The 16,296-nt window shown below is 44.9% G+C and overlaps 1 protein-coding gene across 5 annotated transcripts in view; it reads right to left on the reverse strand.

The window, feature by feature from the left end:
- Window positions 1–16,296, reverse strand: part of CEP170B (centrosomal protein 170B) — a 58,588-nt gene that overhangs the window by 33,878 nt on the left and 8,414 nt on the right. For all 5 annotated transcript variants that reach the window (XM_017807592.1, XM_017807590.1, XM_017807591.1 and 2 more), the window contains exons 3-6: window positions 11,344–11,433; window positions 8,195–8,273; window positions 5,675–5,733; window positions 4,252–4,390 (exon numbers count right to left, since the gene is read on the reverse strand). In XM_017807592.1, coding sequence (XP_017663081.1) covers window positions 4,252–4,390; window positions 5,675–5,733; window positions 8,195–8,273; window positions 11,344–11,433 — 367 coding nt within the window. The remainder of the gene's footprint in view (window positions 1–4,251; window positions 4,391–5,674; window positions 5,734–8,194; window positions 8,274–11,343; window positions 11,434–16,296) is intronic.

The raw sequence follows: 16,296 nt of genomic DNA on the forward strand, positions 1-16,296 counted from the left end.
AGATGGTGCCAATTCATTTAGACATATTTCCTGGCTCATCAATTCAGGCAGACAGCCCGAAAACCATCCTTTTAGATAACTGAATTGAGGTCAGCACAAGCATTCAGCCAGATAAATACTGAGCTACCAGTCATGGTGTAATACAGGGAAGGCCACTGACACACACATGTTCTGCTCCTGGATTTCCATCTTTGGGGCAGTCACTCAGAAGAAAAAATTAAGGCTCTTTTAGCACAGAACAAGGGAGGTCCATTTGTTTAACAGTCTGACAAAAAAGTGGCCTGTTAAATTAATACAGAACTATCAGTCACCTGAAGGAGAGGCACCACAACAAGAGAAAATGAGACCTTTGAGTACAAGAGGCACGTTTATGGAAAAGTGAATCACACAGAACAACACAAGGGCAGGACCAAAAATACAGCCAAGGTGACAAAAGGGAAAGGAGAAAGACTGTGTTGATGCTGCTTTCCAGCAGTGAGTGGGCAGAGGAGCTTTCAGGACAAGCATTCCAGCTCCTATTACAGAGGGGTCTGATTTCCCTTGAAGGTGTCTGTCCCCTGTGGTGAGGATAGGACTGAGGGGCTGTGCTTTCACCCAGGTCCTCACAAAGCTTCACACCATCAGGAGAGAGAGACAGTCAGCAACAGCAAATTTCTTTGCTTACAGAAGCACACATGGCTTTGAAGCTGTCTACTGCAAGTCATAACAAAAGCATGAGAAATCCAGCTTGCTTTAAGTCAAACTGTTTTTGATTCATTATTAATAACAATAATGTCCATCTCCAGAAGATGCAGAGAAGGCTTCATATGGCAGAGGCCTTGGGGGAAAAAAAAAGACGATCCAGCTATAACATTTTAAAATTAATTCCTTACATCTCTGCTTTTTAACTCTTCTACAAAATAGAGAATTCAGACTCAGTAAGAATAACCAGAAACCAAAATTCTTTGCTGCAGTATTTATTTCACATGTGCGTGGCTAATCTAAGCCCCAGTCTTTTGTACCTGCTGTGAACATACACAGATCCCAGGTGCTTTCAAATCAGGCTGATAATCAAATTTATTTGTATCAGTGGCATGGTCAAATTTTAAATATACTGCAGTTACCACCATCACGGCTCAGGCAAAAAGCAGATACACCACCACCACTCCCCTAAATTAAAGGCTAGGGCAGAGCTGTGTGTCTAAATAGCTATTGCCATGATCTCATGGGGAAAGCAGCCAAAGACCATGGAAACCACTTGACAACTAGGCACAACTCCCGCTGCCTCCATCCACGCTGCCTGCTGACCTCAGCCCTGGACATCAACAAGACTTTTAAGTCGTTCACTCTGTTGAGAAGACTCCCTAATCACACCGATGCTAACCTGGTGAGCAAGCCCATTTCACAGATCCTGGGAGAAGCTCAAGTCCTACTCCTGCAATTCGTGATGCCCATTTCAGCTGGACACTGCAAGCAGCCTCCACCCCTGGAAACTCAGGCCTGCAGCAGTTATTCAGAGGTTAGTCATCAGGTTCAGGATTACCTAGTCCCATCAGCCTGTGAGAGCTTTGAAAAAAGCAAAAAATTAAGATCAGCCCGAGGATTAACTGTGTTGAGAACAGAAGACCACAAACTAGCTTATCTCATCAAGTACCTCAACTCAGGTAGCAACAGATGGGGATAGGGATTGTGACCGTCTTGCAATCTGCTCAGTTCAAGGCTCTACCTGGCTTCCTGACTGCTTAAGGCTTTAAACATGAAAGCTGATGGCTATTTTTAGCATTAACTAGCTGAACTGGGGACACTCATATTCATATCTATATCCAACCCATAGGATTTGCCAAGCTCCTTGCCTCAAACATTTCACTAAGACCGCTGATTTTCTGCTTACAGGCAACATACACCCGAAAGCTGCAAGTTCAACAGCATAAAGACTAAATTGGCTGTTTCCCATTCACTCCCCTGGATTTCTTAATCCTCAACCCCTCACCTCCTCCCATTTCTAAGCAGCTCTAATTGTTCACATTGTTTTGTTAAACCTCTTCTCTGAAAGCTTGCATTCCCTCCGCCTCTTTTCCACTCGGGCCCTGGGAAGCAATCCTTCAAAAGGCTTTTGTCACCCCAGACCTTGCTTTAATTAGTCAATGCAAATTCCTAAATACCTACAGGCTTAGCAAAGCAGCTCTTTCCCTAAAGCCTCTTTCTGCTGCCACTGAGCAAGCCCACTCCTGGTAAGAACACTACATTCTTCTTTCCACTGATCATTTTAAATTGCTGCCACTCCTCTGAGTAGCCAAGGAGAAACCGTGCACGTGTGCAGCTGAAGACAAGGTGAATTAGTCACATCGCAGATGAAAAAGGGACCCACCGATCACTCTGCTCACGTGACAGAGATGCTTTTTGGAGAGCGAGGGACTGGTTTAATGCTCAGGCTCCCTCCTTGCTTACGCAGGCTTCAGTCCAATCCAGCAAAATACTTCCAACAAAAAGTCCTAATTTCCTCCATCGTTCAGTGGGGTGAGCAGTAGTTCACAGCTTTTTTTAGATCTTCCCATCAGCCCCACTGCACGTGACACACTTCAGTGCTGGCACCCAATAAGAACTCACAGCCCTTTTTGCCTTAGACTGGGCCCACTAAGGATGACAGAAACATAATGCTGGTCTGCAAATCACAGGCTAGAGAATTGGGTCACCTTGCTGAAGAGTCACCTAACATCCTGACTTTGAAGGTGCTCCAAATATCAACTGCTTATGCTATGTAGGTTAAAACCAACCAGAGCGTATTTTGGAAGGTGGAAAGAATAAAAATGAGAATGTTCATGGAACCAGGCAGCAGCAGACACACACTGGTAATGCTTTTCAAGAACCTCCTGCCCCTTGAAAGGCAGCTGGAGAGCTCTTCCCACAGTGGGGTTCACCTCTTCTCACCCTCCACAGTGTCACAGTTAATCATCACCAATTTGATCCCTTTAGCTGCACACTTGTCAGGCAAAGTCCCAAACACAGTCACACAACACACAGACATAGCTAAAGCAACACAAAGAATGGTGCAAAAAATGGGAGTTGGGCACATGGGTGCACGTTTTTCCACACAGAGCTGGAGGAAACGAAGAGACCAGGGAGAAACATTACCCTGCTTCAGTACAGTATGTCAGCTTAGAGGGGTTTTCCTAAAGACAATACAAGGGAGATTAAGGTCAACTAACCCACTCCAATTAGCTATCATGAAGTCTTAACAGATTTGCCCAAAGTTGTACACTTTTCTAGAAAGCTGCTGTATCTATCTCTAGGTAACCTCACCCAAGACGCTCACCTCACTCTTCTACTTGCCCATCCTCTTCCATCCATTCACCTCCCTCATTCTTCCTCCAACAGAGCCAGTGAGCAGTCTCTCTACTACCCCAAAAGCTTTTCAATCACTCTGCCATCCTGGAGCCACAGACCACCACTGGCAGTCATCTGTCACCGTGCTTTAAAACCGTATTTGTTCCTCCCATGTACCAGCAAGCTCTAGAAGGCCACCAACTGATACCTGTGCAGAACTGGGGAGAGACCTGTCAGGGCAGTACACACAGGAGGTAGGAAGTTGGGTGAGATGGGTGAGACAAGACTGCTGGGGAGGTCCTGGCACACCATGATAGGGAACAGGGAGGAAGTAAGTTTGACAAAGGGTCTTTCTTTAAAGGAAGGCAGCAGTTGTTAACAAAATGGAGAACAGAAGGAATTTCTCAAATGGAAAAAGTATGCAGCTGGGGAACAGTGAACATGAAGCAAACACCTCTCAGTTTGGCAGCTGGCTTCAATCCCACATACTGGCACATTAGGAAGTACAGCCACTTGAGACCATACAGGGTTTTTTGAAAGAAATGGTTTGTTGCTTCTTTGCCTGCCTGCCTGCCAGCACCATGCCACAGCAGCCATACATTTTCTGCTCTGAGTCACCGTCTCTGTTCAAACACCAGCTCACGATTAGGAAATTAAAAATAGACTAGACATGTGCCAGAGAACTTACCAAACCTGCTCAGCCCCCAGGTTTTCCAGAACACCCACAGTGACAAGGCACACATGAGCCGTCAAACCAGCTGATATTTTTGGGAGGCTGAATCTCCAAAAGCCAAGAGTGTGGAATAATCAAGGGGTTTAGAAAGATGACCCTTCCAGAACTGCTCTCAGATGCAACCCACAACACTCCATTGTCAGAATCATGACCCAGCGCAGGGCTCAAGCTGCACTTTGTTCAGAATCTTGATTAACTGGTTCCTGAGCAGGTACCTGTAATTGCTTTCCTCTCTCCTTTCTCCAGCTTTGCTTGCGGGGACTCAGCGTAGACGCCGTGCTCCATGGGCTGCTCCGCCCTCTTCATCGCTGTGCCTTTGTAATTCATCTGGAGCTGGCTGGTGTACTTCTCATGCTGCAGAGACACAAGCAACAGTGAACCCCTCTTCCCCGCCAACAGATCACTCACAGGCAAATACTGCAGCTCTGTTCTGCAACAAAAATCATGCACACCTGAGTAGGTGCCACCGAACAGCAGAAACGCCAGCCAAGAGGGTTTCAAACACCCCATTTGGAAGCCATTAAGTGGCAATTCTAGTCCACGAGAAGGTCACTGTGACTTAGCTATGAAAAAAAACTAATTAGGAAATCCTTTAAAGAATAAACTGAGAAGAATCAGAACTCAGGCCATCTTCCATTCAGGACTCAAATCCTGAAATCCCCTTTGTTCTTAAAGGAACATTGTAACTTATTTCAGGGCGTTCATCTGCATTATCTCAGTTTTTCAGCAAAGGCAATTGGAATCTATTTTAATTATTTTTCTCCAAACCCTCTCTCCAGCTAGGAAAGTGATTCTGCCTTAAAACAGGTTCCATATTAACATAGTAAATGAGCTATTTAGAAGTTGATTTATTACAAGTAAATTAATAAAAGAGTGTACTCATCCAGATTACCTGAGTAAGTTCAATGAATCATCTGCCCAATTCTAGCTGCTACATTATGACCTTCTCCAAGACCTAAACATGGAACCAGGGCTAAGAAGACAGTAGATGCTACTGAGCTATGTGTGGCACTGATATCTCAGTCCCAGAACTGAACATGACAGCTTTCTTGCCTAGAGGGGGTTAACTTTTCTGACTTAGGTAAGAGGATGCTCGAATATTTCTTACCTGCTACTGAACTGTGTTTAAAAAACACCTCACTCATAAGAGGACTGACTACTGAGTAAGTAAAAACTGGGAGCTTGAAGGCAAAAACGAGATGATACACATGAATAAATTAAGCAAACTTTAGCCTGCTGGAGAAGTGTGATGCAGTTGGTCAAAGTCCCCATGCTCAGAAAAAGACACCTGCGCTCCTCCTCTTCTGGGAAGGAACAAGGTCTGCTGGGCTTTACCCACAAGCTCATGTGCTGACTGTTCCTTGATATGTTACAGCTTTAAGAAACCTTTTATTTTGTTGGCAGTCACGAAATCAGAAGTAACTTCATCTACCTGTTAGCACAGGTTAAGAGAGATCGGAGCTGAGATAACCGGGAAATGTATCTCTCCTCAAAGGAGGGTTTTTATTAAGTCCGAGCCCAAGGAGAGCCTCATTTCACTGCCATCGGGAGTATTTTAATATTTCCCTCTGCTTGACCATCACTAGTGTACTTAAACCATTTGTTTTTAAAAATACACCTGCACCCAGCCACCCTTACCTTTAATGCCTCTTCCGGGACTTTGTGTTGAATTTGTTCCAGGACGTACATGTTCGAATGTACAGGACTCGTTAAGGAAATGACAAAGGAATTGGATGGAAAGAGAAGTGTAGCATTTAGTCACAGAACGAAAACAGGATCATAAAACCAGAGAATCTTAAAATACACAGGGTACTAAAAGTTGCCTGGGCTGCATCCCACCATGGTCTTTGTCTTGCATGGTTTGCAAGAGTGTGTGCAATCACGTTTCCTGGCCAGACCTGTGCCAACTGAGGAGCAGCAGACAAGGGGAGCTGGGCAGGAGAAGCCTGGGGGAGCACTAGCAACTCTGTGCAGGACCTAGGGGAGCAAACAGAGCCCTGACTCAACTCACACCCCGCTCCTCTCCACCTGGCTGGCACCTTCAGGCAGACTACTCACAGTATCCTGGCCAAGACAGTCCAATCTCACATACTCTGGATAAGGGAGCAGTAGAGTTCAGCTCCCTGCCTGGATGCCTGGGACTTTGGTGCTCTCTTGCCCTGACAAGGCTTTCAGCCACTGCAATTTCCTAGATGAAAAGTAAATCAGGTCACGGGCTGTTGTGACCTCTTAGGAAGGGAGGCATTCACATAGCTGAGCCCAGGCAATAATCCTCAGCAACACTGTATTAGGGGAAAAAAATAAAGTGAAAAAAAAAGTAAAAAAAAAAGAAAAAAAAAAGAGTAAGCATCTGGAATGTCATCATGGACAACCCAATCAAAGGGGAGGAAAAAGAAAGGATGGAAAATTTTAGACTAAAAATAAACCAAGTGATACTGGCCTAGCAGGGAAAACTCTGCACAGTCTGTAAGTGAAACTGTAAATGGAAAAGAGAAATGCTCTCGTGCAACAGAACACAGCTGACTTGAGACCTCAGGAGATGTTGCCATACACACTGAGCTGACTGCAGTGTGCACAGGAAGCAATGCTAAAGAGAGTGGCTCCAAAGCAGCAAAGGAGAGGAAAACATTGTAACTGCCATAGCAACTACACTGGAGTAGAAAGATGACTAAAACCCTACGTTCTTTAAATTTTTCCTGTTGAGGGCAATAAATTCTACAATTCATAAGTGCAATCACTCATTTTACATGAATATCCATGTAAGGGCTGCAGGATTAAACACTTCAACTCAGCTGCTCAGAATTGCTTTCTATAAAAAGTTTAAACCTGTATTGCAGTCATTAAAACCCACCCACACTCCAGGCACTGGCTAATGCTTTTCTAGGACTACAGTTCACAGCAAGTCTTCTGTGAGTTTCCCCATATATAGAGAGACCAGAAGACACACGACCAGCTATATCAAAAAAACTCATTTGTAAAGTCAAGAAAAACTACAACTGAGGTCGCTTATGGGACTGTAATGGGCTTCATTGAGGCTCAGCCTCTCCTCACTGCTTCAGCTCTCTGGGCTCCAGCAAAGCTTAGAGTATTCCAAGGGCTACAGCACGGCCAAGCACAAACTGGGGTCAGTATAAGGCAGAAGAATGTGGCCTTGAGGTCAAGGATGCAGAAGGGTCTTCCAGCCAAACATTTCCCACCAACAAATGGTAAAACTTAGTCTCTGCCTCTATTCTCAGAAACGTCTGGACTGTTTTAACTGACGTTTCCCCAGAAAAGAAAAAAGAAACCTGGAGAAGACACTTGCTACTTTAAATTCAGCTTGAGTGGGCAAAGTTTGGCAGATAGAAGCAACTGAAAAAAAGTGAAGAAAGTATTAGATTACATGAAAAGGCAGCTAAAGGAGCCTCTACTTACCACTGTTGCTCTGCAGGCTAAGAAAGGCAACATCTATGCTTAAAGCCTGTCATACAGTCACATCAGAATAAAAAGGAAAGGGATGAAGGCAAAGGTGTTTTAGCAGACAACAGCAGGATTTGTGGCTCTGTAAACAAAGCAGTAACTGCAGCCTAGCTTCCCTTGATAGAGGTGAAACTTGCTATTGCTAAAGAGAGATTTACTCTTGCATTTTGTGGCAGAAGCAATTTGCACAGGCAAACTTTAATCAATACAGAGTCAAGGGTCTGACCACAAGCCCCACAGCCAAATGTTTAAGGCTGAAGGCCTGAAAATTGTCTGAAAGCAAGCATCTGGGTGAAATGACTGACAAAACCATGCAAGTTGGATGAAAAATAAGAAGGAAGATGTTAGCTCATACAAAAACATATGAACCGTGTTTCCTCTCCTGCTGGTACCAGCTACAGTTGCCACACAAATAAAAAGAAAAAAATGCAACCCTTCCTAGGAGGAGACTGAAGAGGCACCTCCACAGTGCAGGGCCTGATTCAAAGTCCCATGAAGGCAGCAGGCACCACGAATCTGCTCTGCATCAGGTTCATGGTGGAGAAACGCAAGCTTATAATCCATCCAAAGGCTCCAGGAGACAAAACAAACATCCTTTTTCAGTAGTCATGATTAGCCCTGATAACTCTTCATGCAGCAAACAGCACAAAACCCAGACAAAGACTTGAGTCTCACTCCCTCTTCAGACAGGAAGGATATCGTAGCCAAAGCGAATGACATCGTTCAGTTTGAGGGTGATGTACTTCTGGTCAGGAATCCTCACATCATTGACGAATGTCTGCAGGAGAGAAGCACAGGAACGGGGTTTGACTGAGGGTATCAAGGATCTCAGAGGGATGGGGCTCCTGGAGGGCACCCATGCCCATCTGCCAATGGCACTGCACACGTTCAGGGTGCACTAGCACAAAGCCAGCCAGGCGAGGAGCTAAGTTCCCTGGAAAAACCAATGCCAGCAAGCAGCTCCCATGGGCAAGTCAGAGCACCCCAATTACGCTTCAAAGCACGGTGCTGTGAAGGGACCTCCAGGGAGATTTACCTTTCCACCAACTCCAAATGCAATTTGAGTCCCCGACTTGAACACGTAAATGAGGTGCCTGAAGTTAAGAACTTCAAATGCTCTCGGCTCTCCTACACCCTTCACAACCAGCAAGAGCAAACGGTGCAACTCATACTCTTAATTACTGAGCTGGGAATCAGCTTTCCGCTGGATGTCAAACAAGACCGGTGTCAGCCCCCAAGGCCTGATAATTTAACAAGCAAAGCCTATCACAGAAGAAGGGGAAAAGAATTTGCAGCGCCATCACCATGATATCTGAGGCCACATTGTCCATGACAACAAACTCCTCGCACTAAAAATTCACATACTCCTTTTTCCCATGCTCCAGGCAGTTAATTGAGGCCTAAAGAAACTAACACCTTTATAAAAGTGCAAGAAATGTACTTCACAGCTGTGAACAAACGCCTTTGATGTCTCTGCTTTCTGAGCGGACTCAGTGTGAAGCAATTCTCACAGAACAACGGAGGATCACATCAAGAAGTCATGGACATATTTCACAAATAAATCTATGTACTTTTGTAATAACCTGGGCCAAATAAATAAGAATCTCAGCTGAAGAAGCTCCAGGGTGCTGGTGGGGATTAGGCACTGAGTTGGATCCAGGGCAGCCCCAGACACACACCTGACTTGGCAAGGTGGGATTCACCCAGCCTCTCGGACCAGGAATGGCTGCTGGGTCTTTGCATCCTCAGTACAACTGCAGCTACGGTCTGAGGAATCAAAATCATGCTAGAAAATGAATTTACATGCTTTCATCACTGAGGCACAGTCTGCCTTCTCCCCTTGTCCTGCCTTCTCCCCTCAGCCAAGCCAAACATGCATGATCAGACCTATTATTAACCACAGAGGAAAAATAAATGCTTGAGCAGGAAACTAGAACCTCAGCAGACAACAGCCCCCAGCTTCCTGGCAATTTACAGAAGAGCTGGGAAACAGGCCTGTAATTTCAGAATAAAAAACACTGTAGTTAGTTAAAAGGCACGGAATTCCAATTTACGTGCAAGTTTTAATATTTAAAAAACCCACAACAATCACATCTGAAACAGGAATAATTATTTGCTGAATTTTCTGCAAAGCAAAAGTCTGCAAGAAAACCCATTTTGATAGTTACCTATTTGTCCATGGTTACTTCAGATAAAATAACTCAAGGAAAATGCTTACTGCAGATAGAAACACTACCTTCAAAAACAAAAAGCTCTGAATAGAGAACTGAAGAATCACCTGAACATTATAACAAAAACAATACATCTTGACAATTAATATGAACCAGGTTATCCAGCAAAGCCATATAATGCATTGTTGACAACTCAAAGTTAAATACAAAATAAAAGGAAATTCTGAAAATGGATTTAAAATAAAAAAAAGTCCTCAAAAGTGATTTCTTTAGTTTCAGGGGAGAAAACAAGTTTTTAATGATAATTTTCAAATAAAGAAATATTTTTTTCCTGCAAAGTGAATTTGGTTTGGCCACAGTCTTCTTCAACAGAAATGTGTTTGATTAGCTGCAGAAGACAGACACTGCTGTAACTCCTTTTACTCCACTCGCCCTCTGAGAACAAGTCTATTATTAAAATGTTGTAAATTCATATGCTTTAGCATGTGAAGATATAAAAGAATTAGTGGTACAAGTCTTCCCTCTCTTGCAAACACAATTTTTAGCTGCTATTTTGCCACCATGAGTTAAATACCACAGGTTTTGAACTCAGGGCCCAGCTAGAGCCCAGACCAGTTACTGGAAATATTCCCATTTCAGCAGGGCTCTGTGCCTTCAGCTATTAGGCTGGGAAGGATTAACACTCACTCGTGCTGTGTTCAGATGCCAGAAGAGGCAGAACAGTTGAGGGCTGCTTTTTCCACTGTTTTTGTACAAGTTTCTGGGCTCCTCTTGTGGTTTTGTGGTTGTGATGGTGGAGGGCTTCTGTTTCTAAGTCCAAAACAATGACTGCAGTAAAACTCCCACTGGGAAGACAATTATGTGAATCGAGCTTAGACCTGCTCCAGCAGAGGAATAGCTCCACTGGTATGAAGAAGCTGCCAAAATAGAGGCATGCTATGACATTAGGACAGTTTAAACTGCAATGGTGTATTTAAGTATCACAGAATTCAGGTGGGCAAACAAAACCATCACTGAGCTGCCTAACACCACTGCATGACTCAGGAGCAGAGCAAGGGTTAAGATGGAGGCAGGTTCAGTTCCTTGTTCTGGGCTCACATTATTCCTTGGTCTTCACACAAACCAGNACCACTGCATGACTCAGGAGCAGAGCAAGGGTTAAGATGGAGGCAGGTTCAGTTCCTTGTTCTGGGCTCACATTATTCCTTGGTCTTCACACAAAGCAGGCAAAAGAGAAAAGAAGTAGTTTCTCCCCAAAGAAATTAAATGTCTCATCATCCCATAAATCACTCCATGCACTGACAAATGACTTGCCAGAAGGTCACCCTGCTCATGCTGAACAGCTGCTCCAGAATCTTCATCGCCAGTTTAAAGTTAACATCCCCAACATGAAACTGAATTTATTTCCTCCTCTTTTGCAAGGGGCTTTATGATTTGGGGAGCCCTGAAGCATTCCGCAAGGACACCGGGATAAAGAAATACAATATTCACCAAGACCAGATGCCACGTGACCTCCATCTCGGGCCTTGCAAATAATTATGTATGTTTAGCTTAACTCGTGCCAACAGCTGCAGTGACCCAAAAGGGCCTGACAGCAGAATTTAGAGAGCACGGGAGCACTTGCAGACTCAGCACACCCCGAGTCTGCCTCTGCCAGCCGGGAGGTTTGATACTTACGCCATTTAAGCTCCCGAGATCCTTCACCCAGTGCTCATCCTTCTCCTTGTCGTAGTTGATCACGGCGTGCTGCTTATCGACACTGCGGGACTGCCAATGGAAGCACAGTGAGCGTGAGACCGGTCAGGCATAAGAGACACTGTTAATCAAAGCAACATTTAGACATTAAACTAACTTGATACAGGGTAGGGGGAGAGGGGAGGAAAGCAGGAAGGATTAAATGTTATTTACTGCTGCAGATAATTGAAGGATAAGAAGTAAACGCTTCCACGGTTGTTTAAACAGTTCACTGAAGACAATACACTGTTTGCATGGAGAGGGGGGAAAAAATTAAAAAAAAAAAAAATCACTGAAGGCTGTTAAGACTATGCCATTATTTCAATAAATTATATCAATACACACTGAACAAAACCAGTCAAACTGAAAGCCTGGGGGGCAGGATCTCAGCCAGTGCGAACTATAAGAGCTACATTTTTCAACTGCTGAAGCCAGCGGCCTCATCACTAGGGATGCTCCTATATGGGATCATTTCTTCCTATTTTTCAAAGAAAAAAAAATCATTTTTTTAAATTACAAACCAAACTCATTCCCAACAATGTATACTGTTCCCAGGATTATGTCCTGGAGTTGATTTAAATTCTAGGATGTGTTCCAAGTTGGAGAGAGGTTAGTAGACCTGGAATGAGAAAGCAATGCCAGGAAAATTCAAATTTTAAGCTTGGTTTGAGAACATTGAACTTTACGGTGACCTGGTGCCACTGGCTTTGCCACAATGCACAAGTATCATATGCACCTTATCTTCAAAACAGAGTATGACACTTCAGCAAGAATCGTGTCAGACTTCTGAGGAAGAATGAGATCTATGAATTATTTTGAAATATGGTGTGTTACAGCTATAAAGACATCAGACTGTCGGCATTTAGACCTACTGCCTCTTGTAACTTGAATTCTGGCTGCAGTTGACCTCAGCCAGACACTGGAACTGGTTGCTCCACCAGCATGCACACAGCACTGGTATCCCAGGCCAGAGGAGGGGAGGGCATGCTACCAGAGCAGGGAGACAAGCCAGGCCTCAAGTCAGCTAATCCTCATCTTCCTGGGCATCAACAAACAAGTTCTTGGTGAAAAATCCTTCCCTTTTCCCAAGTATAAACATGCTGGTTTCCACAGCACCGCTCTCAGTAGGCCATTATCTGCTTCCTTGCAAGCATGCAGAGGCAAAGATTGTTTCAGGGCATTCCTGGTGAAAACACAGAGGCTTTTTTCAGACAAACTGCTGCTATTTGCAGGAATTTCTTCTGGCCCTGCCAATGTCAAGCACATTGGTAATACTGCAACAGCTGACAAATGGCACCTCCTTTCCCTGCAGAGCACACATCAGCCCAGGAGATGTGTCCTCCAGAATAACCCTGAAGTACGAAAATGAAGCAAGCACGTACCTGGCCAGAAGATTGCCCTTCCACCTTGCTATGTCCCTCACACCATTCGTGACAGGACACTCCAAGCAGAGGCAGTGAGGAGAGGGGCAGTTTGAGTCCATGCCTCCAGCTCCTTTTCTAACACAGTTATCCATACACTACTGAACTTACAAGGCAGCACTTCATGCTTTGCTCTCCAGCTGGTGCTGCTCAGACATCAATCACCCCCCAAAGATACCAATAAGAACTGGTGGGACAGGCAGAGACAAGGCGGTTGGGAACATCCCACCTATGTTTCCTGCCTTGCTGAGCACTAAACATGGGAATCAACTCACAGCAATGTCCTCCCAGGAGGGGCACATGCAAATCCCTCGCTCCCATGCCATCCCCACACTTGGTGTCTGACCTGTGACCTCAAGGCTGGGCAGGGCTTAAGCATTTGCAGTGTGAAGCTGCTGTTTCTCCATTACTACTCACATGAGATGCAGCCCCTCAGTCCATTTTGCAATTGCCTGAATTGCTATGGCATGGTGTGCAGTGTAAGGTAAGGATGGTCCAGGTAAGGACAGTTGAGAGATGCTGCCAAGCCCTGCCCCTCAGCACATGGCAGGAGGACAGGAATGTCTCCTGTCACAGCCTCAGCTATCACGGCAGCTCATGCTACGCAAGCTGGGGTTGTTCCTGACCTGCCACGTGGTCCCTCCCATGCTTTGAGGGGATGTGAGCCCAGGGTCTGTCCCCACAACAATCTGGCTCTGTGGGCACTGCACCTGGGCTGGGGCTCCTACAGGGTTCACCACAGCTCTCCTACAAAGCAGAGGGGGAAGACCATCCCTTCCACTCATCCATAGCCATTTAAGTACTTCATCCTGCTGGACTCAGAGACAATTGAGCACAGGGCCTGCAAAGATGTGCTCATCCCTGGTTCCTCTGCTACCTAAAATTGTGAACATCACTGTTCCCAATGAGATGTGAGGGAACATTGATTAACTAGTGCAGCAATGTTTGCTTTAGCTTTTTACAGCACGTCATAGAGACTCATTTAAAGATTAACAGACTTTAAGGCAGAACAAACCCTCTAGTCCCCCTCCAAGTACAGAAATGCTTCCACCCCAAAAAGGTAACCCAGAAAAAAAAATGGGGTAGATTTCATTTGGTATCTGATTTTAAAGGAATCCACAGGTCATCTAAATAAAAGTTTATTTCTGGGAACCAGCTGTCTCTCAAAAATTCTGTTCGCCCTGCATCTGACCCTGATGTAGGTCAGCACAGCCTTTGGTCTGCTTTGTTTTACAACAGCTGACTACAGCCACTCAGGGGTCCCAAATCAGATGAGGGTCATCTCAGGGGAGCAGACATGTATTCCAGCAACATGATATTACCCTACACAAATGTAGGAAGAGGTTACCAAAGGAACCAATTTATGCCAAAACTTCCTGTTTTCCAAGGAAGTTTCAGCTGTGTTCAAGAAAGCCCATAACAAAAGGAGTAAAAACAATATGCAAAATCTGACCCACAGTCTTCATACAACCTCTCAGCACCTCTTTAAAGAGCACATCAGGAACGCAGCAAACTGTTACCCAGATTGCACCTCTGTGAAATTTTATGCTTTTGCGGAGAAGAGAAGGATTTTCTTAGTTTTGTTTATGTTAAACCAGCAAACATCACAGGAACTGGCAGCAGGAGTTCCTAAGGGCCTGTCTCCAAGGAAACTCAAAATAACTAAATTCACACCTTATTTATTTCGATGCAGACTTGCCAAAGGTCACTCTTACTTGAGAACTGAGGTGTGGTTTATTTCAACATCAGTCACATTTAACATAAACTGCTCTTGTGTGCAGTGACAGCAGCAACCCAGAGGCTGGTGGTGCCTTTGCTCCCAGACAGAGGAGCAAAGTGCCTCAATCCCACTTCCCAAGAAGAGACTAACCAGTGTCCAGACTGCTAACAACTGAGAGCCCGAGAACAGTCCTGCAGAAGTCACTTCAGCCTAGCAGGCCAGTGGTTTATAATATGTGACCCACTGAATCACAGAAAGTGATTTAGGAAACCTGAGTCAACATGTTATAGAGCTGCCTATGGGTGCAGAGCTGCAACTCCACTGTAAAGATTTTAGGCATTTATAAATTGAAAAACTGCAATTAAGTTGACTGAATCACAAACATAAGAGAACTCCCTAGCCTAAATGCACACTTGCACCAAATATTGAGACCTGCTTAATGATCAACCACTACCTCCACAACAAAAGGCAAGGCTGATCCATATGTCAGGAGAGGACACAGAGGTCCAAGAAAAAAAAAATCACAACAGAATTTCCAATAAAGTGTTGAAAAACCCTGAATTGCCTATATCCAGATGTCAAAATCAGCAAAGAATCAGTACATCCTTGCAGTTAGTCTATTTAACCAGAAAAGCACTTGTGATGAAGCCAGAAGCACTCCTGAACTATGGGCAAGGATCACGGAGGTTTTGCTTGGATCCAAACCACAAAACCAGAGCTGGAGAGACTGAGAAGAGGAAAAGAAGGCAAGCAAGGGAGGTGTCCTCCTAAACAGCAGTGATTTGCAGGCAAGAAAGAAGGGTACATTCTGAGAGGCTGGGAATGAAGGAAGAGTACAGGGTTCTCACCATGTCCCAACACTGGACCTGTTATCAAATGAAAACAACTCTCAGGAAAACACGTGTGCTTTTCTGATTAAGTACATTTACACTTCTCTGCAGGGAAAACATTGGACACTGATTTGTTACTACACTAGGCACATCCAGGGCTGGCATTTCCAGACATTCAAATCACTTCCTAATATAAGGTTGTGCCGCTTCTCCGTCATACCATCTACAATGTCTCATGTTTTAAATACCTAGTAGACAAAACGCACACGCAGCATGTAACTGAGGACAGAGGTACTTTATAGCTCTTCTTTCTCTCAAGATCATATTAAGCAAATAGTCCAAAACATACACAGGAATGGCACCTGTGGGTCTGCCAGTCCCATACCAGTACTAAGATCTTGGATCACCAGTCTCCAATCAGTCATGCAACCAGGCAGCTTGCTTGTGATTCTCAAAACTGCACACATCGAATCAACAAAAGCCCCTGCTTGGCATGGGAGCAGCAAAAGCAGCTTCAGAAGCGCGCAGGAGTCTCCATGGAGGCACAAATCACGCTGGCTACGTGCGCTGCAGACACCCCACAGCTTTCTGTTTTTGGTGAAGGGTCTGATACATAGAAGAGGGCACTCAGGATGAAAGCAAAAGCAGAGACGCCAAGCAAAGCCCACAAGGAAACAAGACCTGCTTAGGAAGGCAGGAGGAGAAATACAGCCAGACAGCCTGCGTTTCCCCACAGGGCCGGGGAGCAGACGCAGCTCAGCTGTCTACGCAGATACAGATGCTACTTTTTTCTCAGGAGAATTACCATGGGCGAAAGCCTCCTGCTCAGGGTTGAGATTTGGACCTCAGCCCTGCCGGTGCCGTGAGGCACCGTGGTATTGGAGATAAAATAAACAAACGAGAGCAGTTTCCCTGTTCCTCACTG

Source organism: Lepidothrix coronata, unplaced genomic scaffold (genome assembly GCF_001604755.1).
Source record: "Lepidothrix coronata isolate B3197 unplaced genomic scaffold, Lepidothrix_coronata-1.0 Scaffold19, whole genome shotgun sequence".
Taxonomy (NCBI): domain Eukaryota; kingdom Metazoa; phylum Chordata; class Aves; order Passeriformes; family Pipridae; genus Lepidothrix; species Lepidothrix coronata.